This window comes from Aulonocara sp. 'chitande type north' Nkhata Bay, linkage group LG11 (assembly GCF_057382095.1).
Source record: "Aulonocara sp. 'chitande type north' Nkhata Bay isolate Kocher_YH1m ecotype deep benthic linkage group LG11, A_spYH_male_GT1.1, whole genome shotgun sequence".
NCBI classification, from domain to species: Eukaryota; Metazoa; Chordata; class Actinopteri; order Cichliformes; family Cichlidae; genus Aulonocara; species Aulonocara sp. 'chitande type north' Nkhata Bay.
The window spans coordinates 28,235,685-28,259,115 of NC_141354.1; the positions used below are offsets into that span (position 1 = coordinate 28,235,685).

The 23,431-nt window shown below is 40.8% G+C and overlaps 1 protein-coding gene across 4 annotated transcripts; it reads left to right on the plus strand.

Moving 5' to 3' along the window:
- The first annotated feature begins 1,398 nt into the window (after positions 1-1,398).
- Positions 1,399-21,614, plus strand: cgna (cingulin a). 4 transcript variants are annotated; one of them, XM_086311745.1, is made up of 21 exons: positions 1,399-1,603; positions 7,507-8,392; positions 8,503-8,600; positions 8,718-8,787; positions 8,880-8,975; positions 10,029-10,150; positions 10,338-10,449; positions 10,674-10,886; positions 12,349-12,497; positions 12,707-12,733; positions 14,793-14,913; positions 14,999-15,211; positions 15,385-15,606; positions 15,703-15,951; positions 16,088-16,258; positions 16,531-16,692; positions 16,983-17,156; positions 17,313-17,431; positions 18,153-18,261; positions 18,373-18,536; positions 19,887-21,614. In XM_086311745.1, exons 2-21 carry the CDS (start codon positions 7,508-7,510, stop codon positions 20,020-20,022), a joined length of 3,612 nt encoding a protein of 1,203 aa, XP_086167871.1. In that variant the 5' UTR covers positions 1,399-1,603; position 7,507; the 3' UTR covers positions 20,023-21,614. The 4 variants fall into 4 exon arrangements, with proteins under 4 accessions (XP_086167871.1, XP_086167873.1, XP_086167872.1 ...); XM_086311747.1 differs by having other exon boundaries at positions 8,530-8,600; XM_086311746.1 differs by lacking the exon at positions 12,707-12,733.
- Positions 21,615-23,431: the final 1,817 nt, after the last annotated feature.

A 23,431-nucleotide genomic window follows, 5' to 3' on the forward strand; every position in this document is an offset into this window, starting at 1 on the left:
GAGGAAAGTTGGAGTGAGCAGACTGGGGGATGTCGCTGGTTTCTGGGGAGGAGCTGCGCGCACAGGGCGGAGTGGCAGTTTTACTCAACAAGGAAGATTGTAAATCTCATGAAAACTTTTTATTTCCAGAACCCAACCTCTAAAACCTTTTTTTTATTATTATTATTCTTTAGTAACTGTGTTCAACTCAGCTCTACACACATAACATTGCAACAGAAAAAGATAACAAAGGACATAAAAGTTATATTTATTTATATGTTTTTTACACTCAGGGATGTTCCCATGATTTCTTAAATGGAAAGTTACACGGGTAACCTATTACAATGTCAAAAATTGTGCTTAAAATGGAAAAGTGAAGTTTAAATATGTCTGTAGGTTCTCAGTTATCCAGGTCATAGTAGACTGGACTTCATTAGGTTCATGAAGATGTTTCCCCTCTCGTGCACGAGGCTTCTTCAGTTCTGCCCTTTCGATGAGAGGCGAAACATGCTCATAAATCTAAAGAAGTCTTGTTGCCTTCTTTTCAAGCTCTCAATTTTCAATTTAATTTTGTTATATAGTGTCAATTCTCAACAATAATTAACTCAATGTGATTTATATTTATATAAAGACTCAACAGTATTAGTAAGAAAAATCCCAAGAATCACATGACCCCTTATGAGCAAGCACTTGGTGACAGTGGGAAGGAAAAAAAATCACAATTTTGGTTGGAAGACACCAACCGATGCCATCTACAATCTTGTTGCTATGATAGCAAAGTGCTACAGCCCAGTGTAAGTTGAAAAAATATTTTAACAAACATTTAAGAAAAAGTGTTTAACAAAATTTCGTGGGCTACACACTGAACTTACAGGATAGAAACAAATCAAAATGTGTCAGTCCTTTGCACTAATATCAATCTGATACAAATACCAGCGTTAGTATCGATACTATTAATACTAACTTAGTATAAAAAGAAAGAAAGAAACTATGAATTATAATTTTTTTAAAAATAGCAACTTAAACCTAAGCGACCATCTTCTGAACAGACATAGTCTAAATATATAGGTGTGTTTTTCACACACGCTATCTAGCAAACTGCCACCCTTGAGAACCAGCTGGTGTACGGCTGCGCCATCTACTGGTCAAGAGGAGAAATAAACGTTTTGAGGCACCTGCATCAATCAGTAGTCCTTGAAGAGTCTTGTTTATCTAGGTTACGCGGGTCATTATTTGGAGAAAAAAAATACAAGTTCCACTTTTCAGCAAAAAAGGTGAAAAAAATGGTACAGAAACAAGGAATGATTGGCATGGAGGTTTCACCAATTACAAACCTAGACAATATCAATAGCCCCGCCCAAGCCAGCGAAACGGTCCAATCGCAGCGCCGTGCTTGGCGGGGCTGGGCGGAACGTTTACATCCCTGACAAAAAGGTAACAGGTTGCATTCCCAGCAGCAGCATAATGAACTTATTGCTGTGATAATTTCCGTAGGAGTTAGGTATTTCTGTTCAGGTTTCCGTGTGGGCTTTAATGGATGTCAGTCAATATATCTGAATTATTATCGGCATACAGGAGGCGACAGGATACGAGAGGAGCAGAAGATTAAGTTCAGAAAAAAGAGGTAAGTTCACGCTGGGTTTGGGACTTCTCATAGCCAGACAGCTAAACCAGACAGGCGCCGCTCCTCAGACAGTTACTTTGACGCTTTGTGGGTTTCTGGTGCTGCCAAACGGCACTTATTTTTGATTTATGGCAGTTATCTAATAGTTTATTTGGTAGTGTGTCACTGTGAGCCAGTGTAGCTGAGCAGCTAACGAGAGAAACAGCGCTACCAGCTAACGTTACTCCAAGATAACTTTTGGATTTGCCCGTTAATGAGGGGAACCAAATGACAAATAAAACAGAATAATACGTCTCTTTAAGACAAATGTAAGAATAGCGAAGGTAGGCTTAATGTCAGAGGTTTAACTTTTAAAACCATTAAGTTGTTTAGAAATGAGCCAGGTGTTTCTGTGTACACCTGTGGGACCAGGCGATCTGTCACTGGAACAACGGTACAGGAGGAAGGTTTTTAGCACAGAGCTCAAAGGGATAAATGCAACTGTAGGGAAACCATTAAAGGATTGAACCCGGGTAAACAATGGATAAACATGCATTTAGAGTACACCTGCTTTTGTTCTCTTCACAGCTCATGTGAAACTGATGACACGGGCAAGAAGGAATAGCAGATTATAGTTTTGAGGTGGGGAAAGGCTCATGGATTGGGTCATGAATTTCACTAATTATAGCATTGAGCCTGCAAAGCTTCGGGTACAGTTTCAGAACTCGTAATGTGGTGGGAATGCCTCACATTGGACTAACAGATAAAGACCTGTGCCGTGTTACACGTACAAGCAGCTGATACACTCAAGTGTGCAGATAAAACGCCATAAAGTGAGTCTCCCACACTGACACACTTTCCGCCCTGTATGTGTAAAGGACAGAGAGACCAGTGTCAGGAATTTGGAAAAAGGAGGGGTGTATTTATGTGCTCCTACTTTTGTGTCATTTTTTGTACATTGTTATGCCAATGAACTCCTTTGGCCTGAGAAGAGGAATAAATGGGTGTTTGTTTGAGGGTGAAAGAGGATGAGGGCTTGGTGTTATGTCAAGAATGTAATGGAGAGGGAGTATACTCTGAGGACTGAGTACCTGACTGTCCTTTAAAAGCAGAAGAGAGAGTACAGCACTTGTATCTCTGTTGCGTACATGATCACATTTGTGATTTGCAGGACAGTCCTGTAAAACTTTATGATTCACTTGGAAGAAAAGGAGGATTAAATGTGTTTTTACAGCATCCATATGCCAGCTTTATAGCATGCTGTAAACTAGCTCTCAAATAGTCCAACTAGCAATGAGTTGATGACAGTTTGAATTGATTTGTTTTGTTTGGGTTTTTTTAAAGGCAAATATTTTCAGATGTGGTGTTTTGATTCTTCCTTGTTTAGTGTCTGGCTGTTTTCCATCGCTTTCAACCTCATTCAGCACACAGACGTTTACATTTTCATTCTTAAGACGTTTATACAATGCTTACCAAATTTATTAGACCCCCGTGCATTGTAGGGTTTATGGCACATCTGCCCTAAATTGACAGTATCGGTAACCAAAATCATTTTTATGTTTCTGTTCTTTAAAAGTTCTTTAATCAAAATTCTGTTTTGGAAGCAAAAATCTTAATTATTGCTTTATTTTTTTTTTTTTTTTATTTTTTTTTTTACGGAAGTAGTAAAGCGCATTATTATTTTTCTGCTTAAGATGTGTAATTAGAAAAACTTTTTCTGCCAAGTCCAGTTTTGTGGCTTTATGAGGACAGAAGCTCCGCCCACTTGCTCTTCAAACCTTCTGTTTGCTTTTGGTAGCCAATAAAAAGAAAGTTTAAAGGGAGAGCAGCTAAATGAATTGTTTCAGGTGTTTATTAATTGAGGAGTGAAACCAAAGACCAGTATAGGATAAACAAGGTTTGTTTTGAACTGTGACTCATGCAAAGCTGTTCTCGTACGAGAACGAGAGAAGACTGGCTTTACTTAAAAGCATAGCACGTGCTTACGTATTTGTAGTGCTTACGTTTTGACATGAAGGGTTGTTTTTACACCCTAAGGATATGTTTTTGGCACATGTTGCCATCACCCTTGTCTGCCATCTCCAGCTGTGTCATTTTTGGGCCAGTCTAGAGATGATGCTATCACATTAGCCATGTGGATTCTGAGTCAGCAGAGGCATGTGATTTCACACGTTGCCGTTGTTAAATTTTTCTCCTCACCCATTCTGATGTCCTAATTCTTTTTTTCTTTTCCTTTCCACCTTAGGTCTTAAAATGAAAGCAGCTTCAATTCAATTTACTTTTTGAGAATTGAGTTTGAGGCCGCAGGCTCGTCTGCATAACTGCAGGGTAGCACGACTCTCATGAAATTACAAAAGCTCCAGATATAGCTGTGCAAGCAAAGCTGGTCTGTTATTAAAGTTGCAATACTCATAGTTAAGATTCTGGATCTCCAGAGTGAACACTGTTTAGTCGCTTATTGGGTAATGGATTGCTTTCTGTATTTAAAAAAATAATAATTTCTGTGTTTTACAGACCTGAAACAATCACCTTAGGTGTGACATGTTAGTTTCACATCACGAGTTTAAGATCAAAGGAGAGCTTGTTTGCCATCCTACTCTCAGTATAGAAAGCATGTTTATTTAGAGTGCTGTGGAGAAAAAAAACTTTGGAGTGAAGCCTAAAAGCAAAATTTAAGTATTGAAAATGACTTCTTTTAATCAGATGGACAGTGTGACAGAAGAGAGAGGGGCAGGAGCAGCAGGGGTAGTTATAGCATTCCAGAATTGCTGCCCTCATTTTCCGCCCCACATCAGCTGGACAATGGGATGAGTTCTCCTTCAACCTCGTCCCGCTGTCGGAGCTGGAAGTGCCTTCCTCCTCTGTGACAAATAAACAGATATTCTCAGACAGACATGTTTCTGCTTTACAGTTTGGTTTCTTTACATCAGTTTGGCTTACTTGTTGCTTTACGGGTCACACCAGTTTAGATGAGTATGTCCCATTAAATCAAAGATTACTAGTTAGTGCACTATCTTGCGTGTCTGTGCTGCAGTCGTCAGTGGACCACACTTTTGGTTGACCTTGGTTTACAAGAGTGGGCTGAAAACTTTATGCTCAGCTTCACAAACTTGTTGTGACACACAGCGCTTCTTCTGTGGTTCCCAAAGGGTGAAAAAAATCGACCAGCTGCACACAGATACCTTCGAAGGTCATTCTCAGTGACGTCACTCCATTCATTGCTGGGCCAGTCATTACCTTCTTATCTTGCTCCGAAACTGTTTCATATATAAAACCCCTTTTCATAGTTACCACTCCTGCTTGTCTCACTTCTATCTCAGAGGAGCTTGGCTGGTTTGTCTTGTCATACAGATTAAAAAGTTAGTATAGAAATTTTTAAAAAGTGTTGCAATAATTTATGGAAGTATGTGTCTGTGGAAATAGTTATCTATTCGATGGCTACTTTTGTAGCCAGTCCTTTGTAAGGACTGGAGGAGAGGGAGGGTTGTTTTGGAGGAACAGCTTGACTTTGGATTTTATCACACTCAGCACTGATAAGAAGAGAAAAGTGGAGTGTTTCTCTCTCTCTTTCTCTCTCACTTCACCCTCCCTCTCTGTTTCCCAGCCCACTTTCTGTCTGTCACCTCCAAAGGCTGCAGACAGGAAATGGAAGGTGCAGAGCGCAGAGGTGGGGGGTAGTTTTGTAATAGTTTGGGAGAGAGTTGAATGAACCATACTATTGTGCTGTCCTGGGGGATGGGGTTTACTGGGTGACCTAAAACAAGTTATTATCAGTAGTGATGAAAAAGGCTGGCAGTGACTAAGCTTAAACAAGTGCAATGAATGGAAACATTATTTTAGAAATCCTCATTTTGTGTATTCAGGAAGTGTAAAAAGTTAGGATTAGGCAGTCAAGAAAAAGATGAATTGAGAAATTTCAGATATAGTTAATGAAAGCAGTAGTGACACTTGACTAGTTGCTGTAGTAGCTGTCTGTGTTCAAGGTGTCAAAGTTCAGTTGAGGGAATTCGATTTGGAAACTTCGAAGAGCTTCAGAAGGCTTAGTTGGTCCTCACAGGGGAAAGTGATATGTGGGTGTGTGCTCTCAGGTTAATGACTAATGGAGCGCACTGAGGTTAAAGTCCACATAAGCAGTAAAGAGCTAGAAAGCGCCTATAAATCTCAGAACACGTATTTTAAAAGGAAGTCTGTGTCTCTTATTTTTTACTTTTCAGAATTACCTGTTAATTAAAGTCTACTGTCTATACATTTGTTTTCACAATTTGAGGAATTTTAAAGCTGACACTAATATTATACTTGACAAACAGCAAATAACTATATGAAGATCTGTTTTTAATAAACAATCAGTCTTGTTATAGAACCATGAGATTTTTTTTTTGACACTAAAAAATGGCCTTACAGTTTACAGTGAAAAATAATCTCATGTGTGCAGGTCAGGTGGATGAACGATGAGTCACAGTATCTTAATGACATCAAAGACTGCTATTTACTCAAAGTTATTATCAGCTGATGTTTGAGGTGTGGCTCTCACCATATATTTTTCAGTATTACTCATTTTCTATTTGAGGTGTGGAAACACTTGCACACACATACCTCAGCTAAATCTTTCTATTCTGGGAAAAATCTGACACATGCACAAATTCCTCTAGGTTTTTCCCTCCCTGCTTCAATACAGTAATACAGCTGATAGAAGTAACCATCTTATCAGAACAAAAGCTTGATGTGCAACATTGTTATGTAGTCATACTTTGGTAGAGTCACAGAATTTTATCTAGAGGGTGGTTGTAACAAAACAGGTTGTCCATTATTGGTGGTCCAGAAGTCAATGTCCTCATGGAAAGCAAAGTAGAAGTATCTTTGATCATTTCCCTTTTTAAAAAAAAATCTAAAACATTCATATAAGGTATATATTGTTGTACCTGCACTTTTAAATCATATAGATGAAATATAAAAACATACAAGAGAGAAACTGGCAAAAAAAAAACTGAGCCAAAAAAATCAAATGAAACAAAAGATCTGTGTGTCATGAGGGGGTTTTACCTAAAATGTGATTTGATTGAAGAAAATTTGGTGCAGACATTTAATATTACAGGTAAAACATTAATGGAAATACAGCATATAGAAATCAAAATATCAGAAACAGAGTTTACATGTTGAAAATCATGAACATCTTCATTCATAGCTTTAACTCTCTTAGGTGAGCTTTTTTGCAATGTCTTGAAGTAGTCTTTAAGAATAGTTCTCCAGGCTTCTTAACAGACATTCAAAGCTCTTTTGTTCTTTTCTCTGTTAAGATGATTCCACATTGCTTCAATAATGTTGAGGTCTAGGCTCTGGGAGGTCAATCCATAACCAATAGTGTTCCAATGTGGGGGGTTTTTTCCATCCAGGTATGCTTTTACTACATTGGCAGTGTGTTTCAAGCTGAAAAATAAAGCTGCTGCCAGTCAGAGTAATTCTAGATGGTATTGCATGAAGCCTCATCAGTCTGACGAGGCTTTGGAAAGCAGTAGATGGATCAACTGAAGGGGTCAGATGCATCTTTTATGTTCTGTATCAAGTCTTTGCTGACACATTTCTTCCTTTCTTAAGGACATGAATTTCAGATACTGTTCAGCTGCCCATGATTGTTTTTTTGGGGGGGGGGCTGCTGCTTGGCAAAAGAAAAGAAAATGTCAAGGACTTGAGTGAAAAAGTAGTTGGTGCTCAAAGACAAAATTTGAAAGACCTTCAGCAAGCCTGGAGCGCTATTGTTCAAGGCCATGTTAAGAAAACACAAGAATGTCTGGCTCACTGGAAGAAAAATATAAAGAAATGAGGGCGCGCTTAATACTTGGCACAGTACTGTTAGTCTCAAGCCAGAATTTTTTTTTTTTTTAAATTACAAAAATATATCTAACTTCTTCTTATTCTACTATTGCCAGTATGACCACACCATCTTCAGGTCAGACGACCCCGGTGGACTATGGTGTCCAGATCCGCTTCATCAATGACTATCAGAATGGTGGAGGGCAGCCTGCACCCCAGCCCAAGACCAAGACTCAGACCACATCTAAATATGGTGTAGCAGTCAGAGTGCAGGGAATTGCTGGCCAACCATATGTGGTTCTGAAGGATGGACAAAAAGGAGATTCGTATGGGGTTCAGCTCAAGACCGAGTACTCCTCTGGCTATAATAGCCTTCCTCGGAACAGAGGGAAGGCAGAGCCAGGAACAGAGGGAGGTTACATAGGAGGAGGAGAGCAGGGAGGGCTACTACGCCGGGCTCAGTCTCATGGGTCGCTTCTCGACAGGGATGGAGGGCCGAGTAACGAGGAGTATCAGTTATCTAGACCACCAGGAGATGGAAAGTCTGGTAGTTATGGGAATCTGGATGGAGGAATTGGAGTAAGGGGAGATAGAGAGCAGGGGTGGCATGTCAGTGATAGAGAGAGGGGCACTGAAAGAAATATCTGGCACGGTTCTTATCAGGCAGGGCTTAACAGGTCACTGGGGTCAGTGAGGGACAGTCCCGAGCCCCCTCCTCAGCCAAACGAGCTACACTCTAACAAGAGACAGACGTCTGTCAACAAGCTAATAAACAGGTTTGATAGTGCTAATGCTGGAGGCCAGCAGAGAGGACTGCCCCCTGCCCAGCAACGTCCAGGAGCTACATCTCCTCTCACCACCGCCAATCCCTACACCTCACCCCCATCGCCAACTCACAGCAGCTTGAGGCGCAGCCAGGGCAATGTCACCAAAATTCCTGGACAGCCAGCGAATCAGTGGGCCTCACTGGAGCCACAACGACCAAATCTGACTGAGGCACAAGTAAGAATTGGTTTTATTTGTGGTTGCACAATAAAGTAGATTTTCAGTGAGCTTTGACCACCGTAAACCGTGCACTATTGCAAGAGTAGTTTTCTGATCTATATCTTAAGGTGACCCCTGACCTTTTGCTGGACCAGGGTCAGAGTGCAGAGCTGAGCAGTGAGGAGGAGCAGGCCATGAAGACCATATACAACATCCTGAGACAAGGGTACGTGCTTTCATGTTATTAGCTCTGCTCGCATTCAGCTAATTAAATAAAATGGTAGAAAAGCAAATAGTTACGTGTTTGTAAATTCGTCATTTGACCAGTTTCTCATTTTCACAGGAGTAGTGAAACCGATGTCATCGTGAGGCACAAAGTAAAGCTCATCTTCCAGAACATTCAGCACCTTAAGGTTTGCTTGTTTTGAAAGTGTCAAATTCTATAAGTTTTTCTTTTGCTGTCCACTGAAGAGACCGTTTTCATCTATGTCCACTATGTTGACAGCCCAAACAAAGCATGAGGGAGGAGTGGATGAGTGAGAAAAGAAAGCTTGAGGAAAAGGTGGTTGCACTACAAACTGCACTGCTGGAAGAAAGGAAGGTAAGTGGAGCATAGAAAAAGAAGTAAGACAGAGATATTGATATCTATACTTTCGTGTCTTTCTTGTAGTTTGTATTTTGTCCTATTTACTGTTTTTTGGTGTCACTGTGCTCCTCTTTGCTCTCTTTTTGGTCCCCTCACCCTCCAATCGGTCGAGTTTTCTTTGTGTTAAAAGGGAGTTCTTTCTCCCAAACGTTGCTACGTGCTTTATCATCTGATTGTTGGGGTGGTCCCAACGATCCTTTGCAGTTCAATATAAATACCTTGAGCTGACTGTTTCAGTAAACTGGCACTGAGTAAGTAAATTTACACTAAACTAAAACTTCAGCAGTGTTAAAGTGACGCATTATGATAATAATAATAATGAGTAGGACAAATTGAGCCATAATGTGAACTTTGAACCATATCTGTAGTTACATTATCTTCAGTTTCAGTGGAAACTGTGCACTAGATTTTAAGACGGTTCCTGTAGTTTCGGTGTCTTGTGGGACCTGACTAGTTTTTCTCAAATCAGCCTCAAGAAGGTGTTAACATTCAGAGTACCCTACCAGAGTAACTCGTTTCTGATTACACGGATCACATCTAGTGCTTCACATAAACACTCAAGCCACTCTTCTTGGAATGAGAGCAGCTACTCCACCAACCAAATCGACTCAGAAACTGTCCTCTGTGTTTTTGTGCCTTTTTAACAAATCTTACCAGGAGGACTGGGGGGTTCCTTAGCTTGGAGTGTGCTTCAGATTAATCCTCAGATTAATCCCTTAAGCTCTCTGGTCGGGTCAGCAGCACACACACACGCGCCACACGCGCGCGCACACACACACACACACACACACTAATCTAAATAATTACCCATTATATGTTGTCTTAAGGAAGCTGGGCAGGTCTTAATCTCTAATAGCTCTTTATAACTTAAATCTCTTACACATATTGATTGGTGCACAAATGCAACCCTGCTTCAACATTTCCTAAAAGCCCATTGTTTATGCCAGCAGAGCAGACGGTGTTATGTTTCACTGCCCTCATTTATTCATCATGTCTGTCTGTGTGTAGGACTCTGTTAGCAATTCTGATCCTGCTCTGAAAGCAGAGCTGGAGAGTTGTCTGGATGAAAATCTGCAACTCCAGGAGATGCTGGACCGGAAGAAAAATGAATTAAACGAAACACAATCGGAGTAAGACCATAATGGCATGCACACACGCAAACACATTTACAAGGGAAAGCAGCAAAGGGCATGGTACTGCTACATGCTAGACAGTTGGATGACACAAGCAGCTACTGTAGCTTATTCACAAAACAAATGTGCCGGTTATATTCAAAGAATCCCTCACAGGCGTGTTTTTATTCTCATTTCCTTGAAGGCTGACTCATTTGCGTATGGATCGAGAAAACGCTGAGAAGCGGGTCAGAGATATGGAGGACCAGATGGCTGAGTTTCAAGATGAGCTGAGAAGAGAGAGCAGCAACAAGACGGTATCTCAGACATTTGGCCTCTCACACACACACACAAACACTGATGCACCGGGATCGTTTATCTCACCCCACTTTTTAAATAAACTGCTGTGTAGCTTCTATTTTTTACACTCGTTTGAAAAATCCTTTACTCTGAAACAGGAAGTTGATGTTCATTTAAGACATTTTTATGAGCGAGTGGTCAGAGTTATCAGGTTAATGCTGTATTTCCCTTGCATGTGCAGGATCTGGTTTCTTGTCAGGCGCAGCTGATGGAAGTTTTGCAACTAAAAAAGAAGCTGGAGGAGACACTGCGACAGAGAGAGAGGGAGCTTACAGCTTTGAAGGGCGCTCTGAAGGAAGAGGTGGCATCACATGACAAAGAAATTGAGGCGCTGCGAGAGCAGTACAGTGCGGATATGGACAAGCTCCGTAGCAGCATGGAGCAGGTGTCTCAGGTGTGCACTCACAGTAGCAAACTGAGCATCACTTACAGTTGGCATGTAGAAAGATGGATAAATACTTTATTGATCCAGGAAATTCTATTCTGTCATCATTATCCTGCCACGCTAATGCAGCGGGATAAAGAATAAAAGTTATGTAGGTACAAAACATTTTATATGTACAGCCATGTTAAAAATAAAGAAGAAAAATAAGTTAAAAAACTGAAATTGGTCAAACAGCCTGTAATTCTTAAGAAACAGCAGCAAGGAGGTTGTCTCATTCTTTCAGCTGCTTGGTTTAGGGGTCACCACATTAGATCATCTGCCTCCTTTTCTATCACACCAACCTTCCGCGTGTCCTCCTTCACTACATCCACGAACCTTTTCTGTGGTCTTCTCCTTCCTCCTCCTGCCTGGTAGCTCCATCTTCAGCATCCTTTGTACCACTATATTCCTCCTCTGCACATATGCAAACCATCTCAGCGTAGCCTCTCTTTGTCTGCTTGACCCGAGCGCTTCCATTAATGTACTCGTTTCTAATTTTGTCCATTCTGGTCACTCCTAATGAAAATCTCAATGTCAGTGCCATCGTCTCCAAACCATACATTAAAACAGATCTCACTATCTTGTAACCTTTTCCTTTCACTCTTACTGCTATCCGCTCCACCTTTCCAGCACTCTTTTTCCTCTCTTGTGCACTGTCTGCTGCTTTGACCCCAGGTATTTAAACTCGTCTGCCTTCACTATATTTACTCCTCGCATATTCGCTGTTATACCTGCCTCTTTCTCATTCACACACATGTACTTTGTCTTGATTCCGCGAGCCTTCATTCCTCTTCTCTCCAGAGCATACCTCCACCTGCTCGCTACTCTTACTACAGATCAGTGTCGACTGCAAACATCACAGTCCACAGTGATTTCTGGCTGACCTCATCTGTTAACCTGTCCACATCGCAAACAAGAATGGGCTCAATGCTGATCCCTGATGTAAACCCATCTGTCACTCCAGCCGTTCACCACTGTCTCGCTGTCCTCATACATGTCCTGCACAAGCCTCACATGCTTCTCTGCTACTCCTGACTCTTTGCTACTATCATATGCTCGCTCTCGATCCATAAGACACAGCTCCTTCTGACCTTCTCTATACTTCTTCACCAACACTTTGAAAGCAAACATCACATCTGTAGAGCTCTTTCTCAGTATGAAGCCATACTGCTGCTTCTTTATATTTCTAAAACAAGTTGAAGGATTTTAATACTGAAAATGGTTCATACAACAGAAAATGATTTAATTTCGATAGCCTTTCCAAGGACTGAGATGAAAGCTTTTCTGTGTGTTTGTGAAAGTGCAGCATTTGTTGAGTTTTACTTGAATATTTGAAAGGAAAAGCCATTCAAATGCAAAAAGAGTGATTTAACACACACTACGAAAGAGAAATGACACAACAGGTGATCAGTTTTTCTGTCTCCTACTTAAGTCTCATGCAGGGATTGAAGCAGAGCGCCTGCGTGTAAATGCGTCAGTTCGCTCCCTGCAGCAGCAGCTGGAGGACTGTCGAGATGAGAGCAGCCACTGGATGGAGCAGTTTCATTCGACCAGAGACGAACTTCGAACAACTAAACAAGAGTGAGTCTTAATACATTCTGATGTAACAGTCGTATCATTCGCAGTGTTTAGTCATCATTGCTGACCTGACTTTGACATTTCCAGTGTTCACGTGGACATGGATTTTTGTCATCATCTTGTCATGTTTTCCTTTGCACTCTCTTTACTAATGTGTTTCCATTCTTTCTCTCTCATTCTACCTGGTAAATGTTTCTCACCCTCTCTGTCAGAGAGACACCCAGCCACCCTGAAACACAGTGAGAGTCGCAAACTAAACAGTGTTTGTTTAGCTTTACTGAGCTGTAGATGTGCTGAACTGTGCTAACAACTGTCTATAGTGTCAAGGCCATTCGCTCTCAATAAACGTATTTCATGATTTTATTTTTAGCCAAATCAAAGTGTTTGTGTCTAAAACCAACAATCAAATATGGATCATATTTGTTCTAGTTCTACTTTTAATGTGTCTAGTTGTCTAGTCACAATTTGAACCTTAAAAAATTCTATTTTCCTGTTCTTCGTTGTGTTGATATAGTGGGCTGAGTTACTGTAAAACAGTGTCTAAGCATAAAGCTTTAAACGGACAGTTAACTCCAAAATCAAATTTACATCTTTTGTCCATGTCCATTAGATACACCTTGCTAATAACAAATTAGCACTTTTGAATCCTTTGTAGCACAGATCGATCAAAGCGCTGAAACATTCCTCAGACATTTTGGTCCATGTCGACATGATAGCATCGCACAGTTGCTGCAGATTTGTCAGCTGTCCATCCGTGAAGTGAATCTCCTGTTCTCCACATTCCAAAGGTGCTCTGTTGAATTGAGTTCTTGTAGCAGTGGAGGCCACACTATTACACCAGCAACCTAAGCCTTTGATACAAGGCAAGCTGGATCCATGCTTTTCGTGTTGGACCCCAACATTTGAATGTCACAGCAGAAATCGACACTTCTCAGACCAGGCATCCTCTTCTGTTGTCCATTTTTAGTGAGCCAGTGTGAATTTTAGCTTCAGTTTTCTGTTCTTCGCTGGCAGCAGAGGCGCCAGGTGTGGTCTTCTTTATACAATAGCCCGTCTACTTTAAGGATCAATATTTTGTGTGTTAGAGGCTCATCTCAGTTGTAATACGAGATTATCTGAGTTACTGCCCCCTTCCCACCAACCTAAGGAATTCTGGCTATTCTCCTCTAACCGCTGGCATCAGCAGGGCATTTTCCCCAGAGAACAGCCGCTCACTGGATATTTTGTCTTTTTTAGACCATTCTCTGTAAACCATAGAGACACAGAGTACGGAAAATCCTAATAGATCAGCAGTTTGTGAAATACTCAGACCAGTCCATTAGGCACGAATAACCATGCTACATTCAAAGTAACTTAAATCATCTTTCTTCCCCATTCTGATGCTGTTTCACCTTCAGTTTTGACCATGTCTAAAGCTGTGAGCCTAAATGCATTGAGTTGCAGCCATGTGACTGGATATTTGTGTTAATGAGTAGTTAAACGGGTGTACCTAGTAAAATAGAGTATATATCCATCTATTTTATTTGCTAATGTCTATGGAGAAATCATAACCATAAAACTTTTTTTAAACTCAGTCAGCAGTTTAATCTAAGAACTGGGGCAATCGTGGCTCAAGAGTTGGCAGTTCGTCTTGTAATCGGAAGGCTGCCAGTTCGAGCCCCGGCTCGGACAGTCTCGGTCGTTGTGTCCTTGGGCAAGACACTTCACCTACCGCCTACTGGTGTTGGCCAGAGGGGCCGATGGTGCGATATGGCAGCCTCGCTTCTGTCAGTCTGCCCCAGGGCAGCTGTGGCTACAACTGTAGCTGCCTCCACCAGTGTGTGAATGTGAAAGTGAATGAATAGTGGAATTGTAAAGTGCTTGAGGGTCTCGAAAAGCACTATATAAATGCAATCCATAATAAATATTTTCACTTTTCACGTGCACAATCTTTATTTATTAAAAAAAAAAAGCACTACAGAGGAAAAATGTGTAAATTAGATTTTGGCATAAACTGTCCATTTTAAGATGCTGAAGTGTGGTGTGGATGGCCTTATTTGTGTGTGTTTAGCAAAAACTATAATATAGACTTTTTTTTCTTGTGAATTTATTTGACTGCTATGTGGTAGCTGGAAATCAATTTATTGTGTCACTTAAAAATAATCTTTTACCTCCATGAAAACACCAAAGCAAATTCTGATACATCAGAATGATTAACGAATACAATCAAACTGCTCTTGATCAGATAATAAAACATTATTTAAAACAATTATATATGGATTGATTGGTTAAGATCAGATGCACGTGCACATTTCTTAGACTCCTGCAAACCCGTCTGGAGAAGGAGGAATTTGAGGAAGAATTAAAGGAACTCCAAGACAAAATGACTTCCATGAAACAACAGACACCAGACCCCAGCCACACACAGACTCTCAGCCAGGTGCAGTAGACAAACGCTATACTTCATCTGATCACGGAGGCTTTGCTGAATGATCTGTTTAACAAGATGTTACATTTTTGTTTAGGAGCTCCAGCAGTGCAAAGCTGATTTGCAGAAGGGCAAGTCTGAGGTAGAGAAAATGAGGGTGGAGTTTGACAAGAAGGTCATGGAGGTCATCTCTTTGAAAAAATCTCACCAGAACCAAGAGGCTGAACTGAAGTATGAGATTGACAGGTTGAAGGGCCAGTTACAGAAGGCCAAGGAGGACTTTGCTAAAGCACAAGAGAAAAATAAACGGGTAGGTTTAATCTCCCAGCAAAAATAATAATAATTTAAACTCCTGTTTTAATCATAAAAACTAGCCAGTTTGGTCGACACATTTCTCTGAATGTGGTAGTTTTGGTATTAAAAGCATCTGTTTAAATGACTGTGGTTTATCCTCTGGTTTATCTTTTGTCTTCCTGCCTGTAGCTGCCAGACCCAGCAACCATCTCAGAGCTAGAGCAGAAGCTTAATGAGGCCCAAGGTGAAGTTGCCCAGCTCAAAAAGAAGCTCTCATTGACTGAAGAGGAACTAGACACCAGTAAGGCACAGCTAAGCAGAGCTCACCTGGACATTAACTCGCTCCATGATGCCCAGCAGGAGCAGGAGGAGGCGACTGCTCGTCTAAAAGAGAAAATCTCAAGATTAGAGGTAAGGTTGCATCCCTTACAGCACCACCCAGCTTAGTGATGCCTGGGAAACTGTTCACATTAAGGCTTATTTGGATGTCCTCTGTGGTTTCCTCAGGCTCAGCTGCAAAGCAATGCTACAGAGAGCTCAGAGGCAGAGCTCGCACTCCACACTGAGGTTAGAGGCCTGAGATCTGAGCTCGATGAGGCTAAGAGGAAAGCCTCCAGGCTGAGCCAGGAGCACCGTGAACTCAGCCAGCGTTTGGAGGATACAGAAAAGGACAAGGAGGCCCTCAAACAGACCATCAGCCAGCTCGAGGACACTAAACAACAGCAGGAGAGAGCTCTAGAGAAACTCAACAAAGACGTAAGAAGGATGGATCATTTTTATACCTGTGCAAATGAAAAAAAGTCTATATCTTGTCCTCTCTGCTCACTGGAGGATGCACAGCACAATTCATTCTGTTTTTGTTTTGTCCTGCCTGCCTCCGTCCTTCTGTCAGTATGACTCTCTAAACGTATCCTTAAGAGAAGAAACGCAGGCTCTCAGGGTTCAACTGGAAGAACAGAAAGAGCGAGCACGCAAGGAAGTGCAGGAGGTGCAGCGTCACGAAAACGATGCTCACTCTGAGCTGGAAAAAAGCCAGATGAATAAACGGAAACTGGAGGAAGAGGTGTGTGCCTGTGGTTTAAGGACTTGTGTTTTTAACCTTTTGACTGAGTTTCTTTTTTTTTTTTTTCATTGTATTCATGTATAGACAGGTAACGAGGAAAAAAAACTGTCTGATTAAGGCCCTGCATGGTGTAAAATGATCCTTCATTTCAAAGGGAATCAACCCAAACTGTTATGGCACTATATCCTGTCTGAATAATAATCAAGGGTTTAATTCTACTTCCTCTAGCACATGCATGACATTTCTAAAAAAAATCTGATCGCTCTAACTAGATATCACGGCAGAAGAAGGAGCTGCTTCTTGCATGTGAGGAGAGAGACAACCACCAGCTGGATAAAGAGCTGCTCGCCAACAGGCTGCGCCACCTGGAGGGAGAGCTGGAGGCCAGCAAAAACAGCCACAATGAGAAAACCCGAGAGATTCGCATCCTGGAGGTAAGCGGCTCATCTGCTCCTCTCCTGGTTTGGGAGAATGAGTCATTTGGGAGTGTAACCCATGGATACTGTGCTCACAGCTTTTAATAGTTGTGCTCTGCATGCACTGACTCTGTGACAGTCTGCACATCTATTACATTTATAAATCAAGGGTAGCATAGCTATCAAAATATGATAAATGCTGATTATTTTAATAAACACAAGTAGTGTGATTTATTTATTAGTGTGGTTTTTCCAGCGGTGTCTCCTCTGAGCAGCTTATTAAACTGATCTCTTCTTGTTTCTATCAGGACAAACTAAAGCGTTTGGAGGTGGAGGTGGAGGAGGAGAGAAGCAGTGTGGATATGCTGACTGATCGTGTGGCTCGCAGCAGAGACCAGATCGATCAGCTCCGCTCTGAGCTCATGCAGGAGAGATCCTCGAAGCAGGACCTGGAGCTGGACAAGAATGCAATGGAGAGACATGTATGTGCACATGCACCAAATTTGTGTTTGCTAAGTTAACCAAAGTATTGTTTAACTCTCATGTATTATCGATTTAATTACAAATAAAGCCTTTGGGTTTGCATCCAACATGTCTATACTTTTTAACGTCATATTTGCTCATGTCTGTCTTTGCAGCTGAAGGAGCTGAGGAGTCGTGTGGTTGACATGGAGGGTCAGTCGCGTACCTCTGTAGGAGTCTCCCAGCTGGAAAGCAAAATCCAGGAGCTGGAAGACCGTCTGCGGAGCGAAGAGAGGTGCAGTGAAAACAGCAACTACTGCACTCATGTTGATCTATATAGTGAAACTATTTATTTATTGCTGTGTTTGAGAATGTTTTTGTAGATTTTTGTATAGAAATGTAAAGAATGAGTCTGACATTCCTCTTACTCACAAAAGTGATTATTATGCATTGTTATTAGTGAGCCACCAGAGCACTGACGTTTATGCTTAATGTGCTTCAGCATTCAGCGACCCTGCTCTATAATTTTATGTAGTCTGCCACTTCATTCCTGTGGTTCCTAGATGCTTCCACTTTGCAGAAATGATGAAATGTCACAGACCATTACAGTACCACACTCAGTTTCAGTGAGCTCATTTGAACAACTCATTTGTTCACAAATGTTTGTAAAGGCAGACTGTATGGTTAGGTGCTTGAAATTACACCTGTGACCGAGAACATCTGATTTAAACGATTAGGACATGTGGCTTTTGTCCAAATAGAGTATGCTACTGTTTTGTTCCAGATGGCATCACAGGTATTAATTGATGACGATCATGAGTTGTTGTTCAGGACAATCCTAAAATCTAGTAAATTAAACGTTTCATTAAATTGGTTTTGTAGGTTTTCTAGGTCGTGCTCGTTTTTCTGTCAAGTGATTGAGTCACTGTTTCTAGTTGTAACATGTAACAGCAGTGAGTTGGTAAGCGGTTTTGCTCAGTAGCTGAGAAGTCTTGCTTTCTTTTTCTGACTTCAAGAGAGAAGAACACTGTGTTGGCAACACAACGTCGTTTGGAGAGGAAGCTAAAAGACCTCAATATGACACTGGATGAGGAAAGACAAACACACACTGAACAGAGAGACCAGGTATAAATATTTACCATGTGCTGAATGTAAATACAGAAATCCACTCACAGAAAGTGGAAAAGTTGAAACACATACTGGCAAACCATGCTTAAATGTCAACTGGTGTTGCAGCTTGCTCTGAGAGTGAAGGCTCTGAAGAGGCAGGTGGATGAAGGAGAGACAGAGCTGGAAAGGTTAGACGGAATGAGAAGAAAAGCTCAGAGAGACCTGGAGGAACAAATGGAGCTGAAAGAGGCTCTGCAGACCAGAGTCACGGCACTGGAGACTGAGCTTAAGTAAGTGCTTCCTTTTCCTGTCCCATTCCTCTTTTCTCTTCCAATTTGTTACTCAATGTGAGCTTCTGGTAACGATTATGCAAGGCTCTTCTTGGCAGCCAGATTATCACAGCCGTGTGTGTGTGTGTGTGTGTGTGTGTGTGTTTAATTGAGAGAGACACCATCTCCTCCTACTTGCGTCACAGAATGAAAAAAACTGCATTCACATGATGTAATAATCAGTGAACTCACATTGTTTAGCTGTGACACATTGATACAGACACATGGTAAAGATTCACACAGCCTCCCTGAGGTGCAGCATTACACAGTCTGATGTGTGTAAAACATTCCAGCAATCAGCCACATGTGGATCGGCGATTTCATTAAACTAAAACGGTACATTACTCATATACCACAGGGGAAATTAAATTACAAACATCCTCTAACGAGTTCCAATGAATTGCATGTAGTTCTTTGGTTTTACCAGCAGAGGGCGGGGTATCCAACCACTTTAAGGATGATCAGACTCGTGCTCAGATGTTGATGTACACTCATCATGGACATGGACATTTTGGGCTTTTAAAGATTTCTTTGAATTGTTCTGTCTTCAATGGTGGATTGATTGTACAGCAAGCATCTTCAATGACTAATAAAAAACAAGAATTAGGTTTAAATTGACTTTGGTATTTGGTAAGGCCAAGGCCTATTAACACTCATTAGTGATCGTGGTTAACTACAGTTGATAGTTTCTCTTTGCTGGCATAAAAATAATTTTTTGACAGATCTCAGTGAAAATCTAAGAATGAGAATTATGGATTTAGGTCTCTTGGAGCCATTTCTAAACAATTGCAGATTCCAAGGTCATGATTTCAACCAATCATAATGTAAGCACAAGTTATTCAGCTCTGTCACCAGTTTTCCAAGAAGACCCAAACGGTTTACCTCAGATGACACAAAGATTTTGTTATTTAACCACAATGACATGAGGTATGTTTGGATGATTAAAGGTGAAGCTTTCCAACGTAAAAACACTGTACAAGCTGTCAAGCATGTAAACACCTAGATGGTTTAAACTTGGACACAGTTGTTTGTTTTAACAGGACAATGATCCCAAACATAAATCAAAATAGTTTTTTGAAATGGATAAAAAAGACAAACATTAAGCTTCTGGAATGGCATTCCCAAAACCCTGACCTGAACCGTATTGAAAGATTTTTACACTATGCCTAAAGGCTGTGTGGATTCCTGATGAGTGTATGTAAACTTCCTGCCATGACTGTAGCTGTGTAGACAGTCTTTTTTCCCTTATCAAACCTGACGGCAGCTGATTTTGTGAATGTGGTTACTGATAGTGATTATTATGTCTCACAGGAGGAAAACTCAGGCAGCAATACGCCCAGCTTTGGATTCATCAGCTCTCAGCTCAGACGATGACGACAGTCTTTACGATTCCTCCACCATCACCTCCATCCTCACAGAGAGCAACCTTCAGACCAGCTCCTGTTAAAGCAACGCTCTGAGAGCAGGTCGAAGGTGGGAAAATAAAACTCTGCCAAGACTATGGAGGAGAGTGTGCAGTTTATAGGCTTGGAGTAAGGCCAAAAGGCACTACAGACAATGAGGCAGGGGAACCTGGGGAGGTAATGATTTTTTTTTTTTTTTTTTTTTTTTTTTTTTTTGCATACCAGTATGAATTGAAGGAAACAAAACATCCTCAACATTTGAGGGAATTTCCTTCAGCATTCAATATATGCAGGTGTCCTCCAGGGTACAGTTGAAATCCCTCCATTTGATGCACATTGTACACCAGCAGACACTGGGGACTAGTCAAAAGCCTCCAGCATACAAAAACGTATCACTAACCAAGTCTGTATGTTAACTGCATGAGAAGAAATACAATCTGAAACAAAACAAAAAACAAGCAGGTTATGATTTTCTTTTTTTTGTTTGTTTTTGGTACAAGTTCATCATGTCTTTTTCAGGGATGAAGCCTCTGGTCAAGCACTTAAAGCTGATCGTCTTGCCTTGAGCGAAATCCTCATCATTTCCTTATTTACATGTTGGACTTTTTTCCTCTGCTGTTGTTCTACACAATGCAAAGAAATGACGTAGATTTTCTAACAAACGTGGACCAAATGTTGACACTGCGAGCATTAATTGTAGATACAAACAACCTCACATAAAAAAATCTTACATTTTCTGAAAGGTAAATTACTAACACAACCTTATGTGGATTGCATTTTGTTGTTTCTGAATAAAAAGTGATTTTTTTTCACTGAAAACAAAAATATTTAGTTTTTGTTTAAATTTTTAGCTATGGAATATGTCCGATACATTTGAGACATTCAATGACAGAATTCAATGTCAAATAATACACAGGGAAGCTGAATTGTACAATTATAACAAAATTGCCATCTTATATTTATTGTTTTGGGGAGAGACATAAATTCTGTTTGTGGTGTGATGGGAGAAATGGGAAGAATGTGTGAAAGTTCAGGTTAGACTTACCTGGTGAGTCTTTTCTGCATCTGAACAGGATTCCTGGTTTTCCAGGATTTCCAGTGTTTTGGTTTTGTGGTCCATCCTGACAGGAAACAGTCTTTTCACTTAACAACTGTTCTGAATATGAAATGAAAAAGCCTTTTCACTTTTAGAGCAAAAGTAGTGGCCAAAATTTTCAATTAGTCAGAAGATTAAAGCTGCGCAGCTCCTGTGCATTCCCTTATATCAAACCAGTTAAACTTATGCTGTATCTACTTTGTATGTAATTATAATGCCTTGAAGTTGTTAAAGAATCATCTGTAATTCACTTGACAATGAGTTTTGTAAATGTTTTTTTTTTTTTTTTTTTTAATTTTGTAAACATTTTTGAAAAATCAGTTGAAGTTAAAATCACTTTTTTCCGTAGTGTAAAACTGTTTTCAGAGAAACTGGAAAATAGTAATGAATATGATTTATTAAATGCAGATAAACATGTTGAATCAAAAGATGCTGGTACGCTGTCATTGTTGGCTGGAAACATTTAAAGCTGTCTGTAATTAAGTTTGTTTGTTTTTTTGTATTGCAATAATTAAGCCACATTAAATCTATTAATTTAAAGAGGACAACAGCCCTACTTCACAGTGAAAGTTTTTACTTGATAGGATTTTGTACCCTAGCCTGCCTCTCTTTCTGTGTATCTCTCATTGACTGAGACAGCAGGGTCCATATTGTCATGATGGCATCATAGTGTTGCTGCACAGCCATGAAGAGATTCTCCCGTTCCACCACATCCCAAAGGCGCTCTGTTGGTTTGGATTGAGATCTGGTGACAGTGGATGCTATTTGAATACAGTGAACTCATGTTCAAGAAAACAGTTTGAAATGATTTGAGTTTTGTGACATGATACGTTATCCTGCTGGAAGCAGCCATCAGAAGAGCACAGTGTGGTCATAAAAGTACGTACGAGCCCCAGGCCGAGAGGCCGGGGGCTCGGTCACTCAGGCACGGCTGGCTGCCGGCGGAGCTCACGGGCGCGTCACTGCAACTCCCCCTGGCTTCTGCTCCGCGGCTGCTGAGTGAGCCCTCATCTGGGACTCTCCTCAGCTCTTTCTGGGACAGTGGCGCGGCTGCCCCTCTGTTGGTCTTCCTTGGTCTCTTGTATTCTGGGGGCCTCTGGATGTCTGGAGTTTTGATCTCCACCATACCTGCTTCATGCCCTGGAAGACAGGGCTGTGGCCCCCCCACACCCTCTAGCAGATCATTACATGAAGGAACCTTTTAAAAAAACAAAAAACAAACGCGTCCATGCTCACAGGTGTACACACGGGTGATCACACCCACAAACTACACCCTTTTTGGCTCCTACCTCAAAGCACACTGTGTTCTGTTGGTCTTATGTGCTGCACAATAATGTTTAATATTTAGTATTTACTGTCATATTCCCATATATCATTATGATGTTGTTTATTCTATTACTCTTGTTCTCTTCTGCTTGTTTTCTTTTTTCTTTCTCAGCAGGTGACCCAGGTGATTGATATATGCATTTTTTTTTCTTCTTTTTTTTCTTTTTCTGCTCATTCTGTTGGTTTTTGGTTTTTGCCCTTCTCCCCCGTCCCTCTTCTCAGCTGTTTCTCTTTCCCTCTTTCTTTCTCCCCTTCTTTCCCCCAGTCAAGTCTGTCCCATATTCAGTAAGTGAAAATAAAATAAAATTTAAAAAAAATAAAAATAAAAAATAAAAGTACATACATGATGAAGAACAATATTCAGATACGCTCTAAATGATGCTCAGTTGGTACCAAGCGCTCAAAGTGTTCCAAAAAATATCCCCCACACCATTACACCAGCAGCAGCCTAAACTGTTGATACAAGGAAGGAATTTGTAACCGCAGACATTAGCCTAAGGAGCTTGGAAAGAAAAGCAACTGGACGAATTTTTACGTTTCTTGAAAATAACTTAAAGACGTCGAGTCGCTTGTCTTTCCAAGCTCCTTACATTACCATGACCTGGATGACAGAGCCTTCACAGACACCTAGACATTAACCCTCAGCTGCCACATATAACACAGAAATCTACAAACTAACATTTGTCACTTCTAATCTAAACCTGCAGTTGATAAATGCTGTCTGTATAGTATCACTTCCAAAGATACAATATCGCAAAGATTGCTCATGTTTGTTTTGGCAGCAGCACCAAACTTCTCAGGAATTAAAGGTGAGTTCCACTGAAGTCTGTTTCCTATTACTGTTTGATAAGTGCGTATTTGGATCTGGCTATGATTTCTAAGCAGTTTTATTCCAGTCTGCTTCCAGCTCTTTTGGAGGAATGTTTTTTTTTTTAATGACATGTTGCCAGTGTGCACAGAAAACCACAGGTGTAATTAATAACTCTGATAACACAGTTTCTGTTTATTTCAGTTTACCTGCCCCAAGGCTC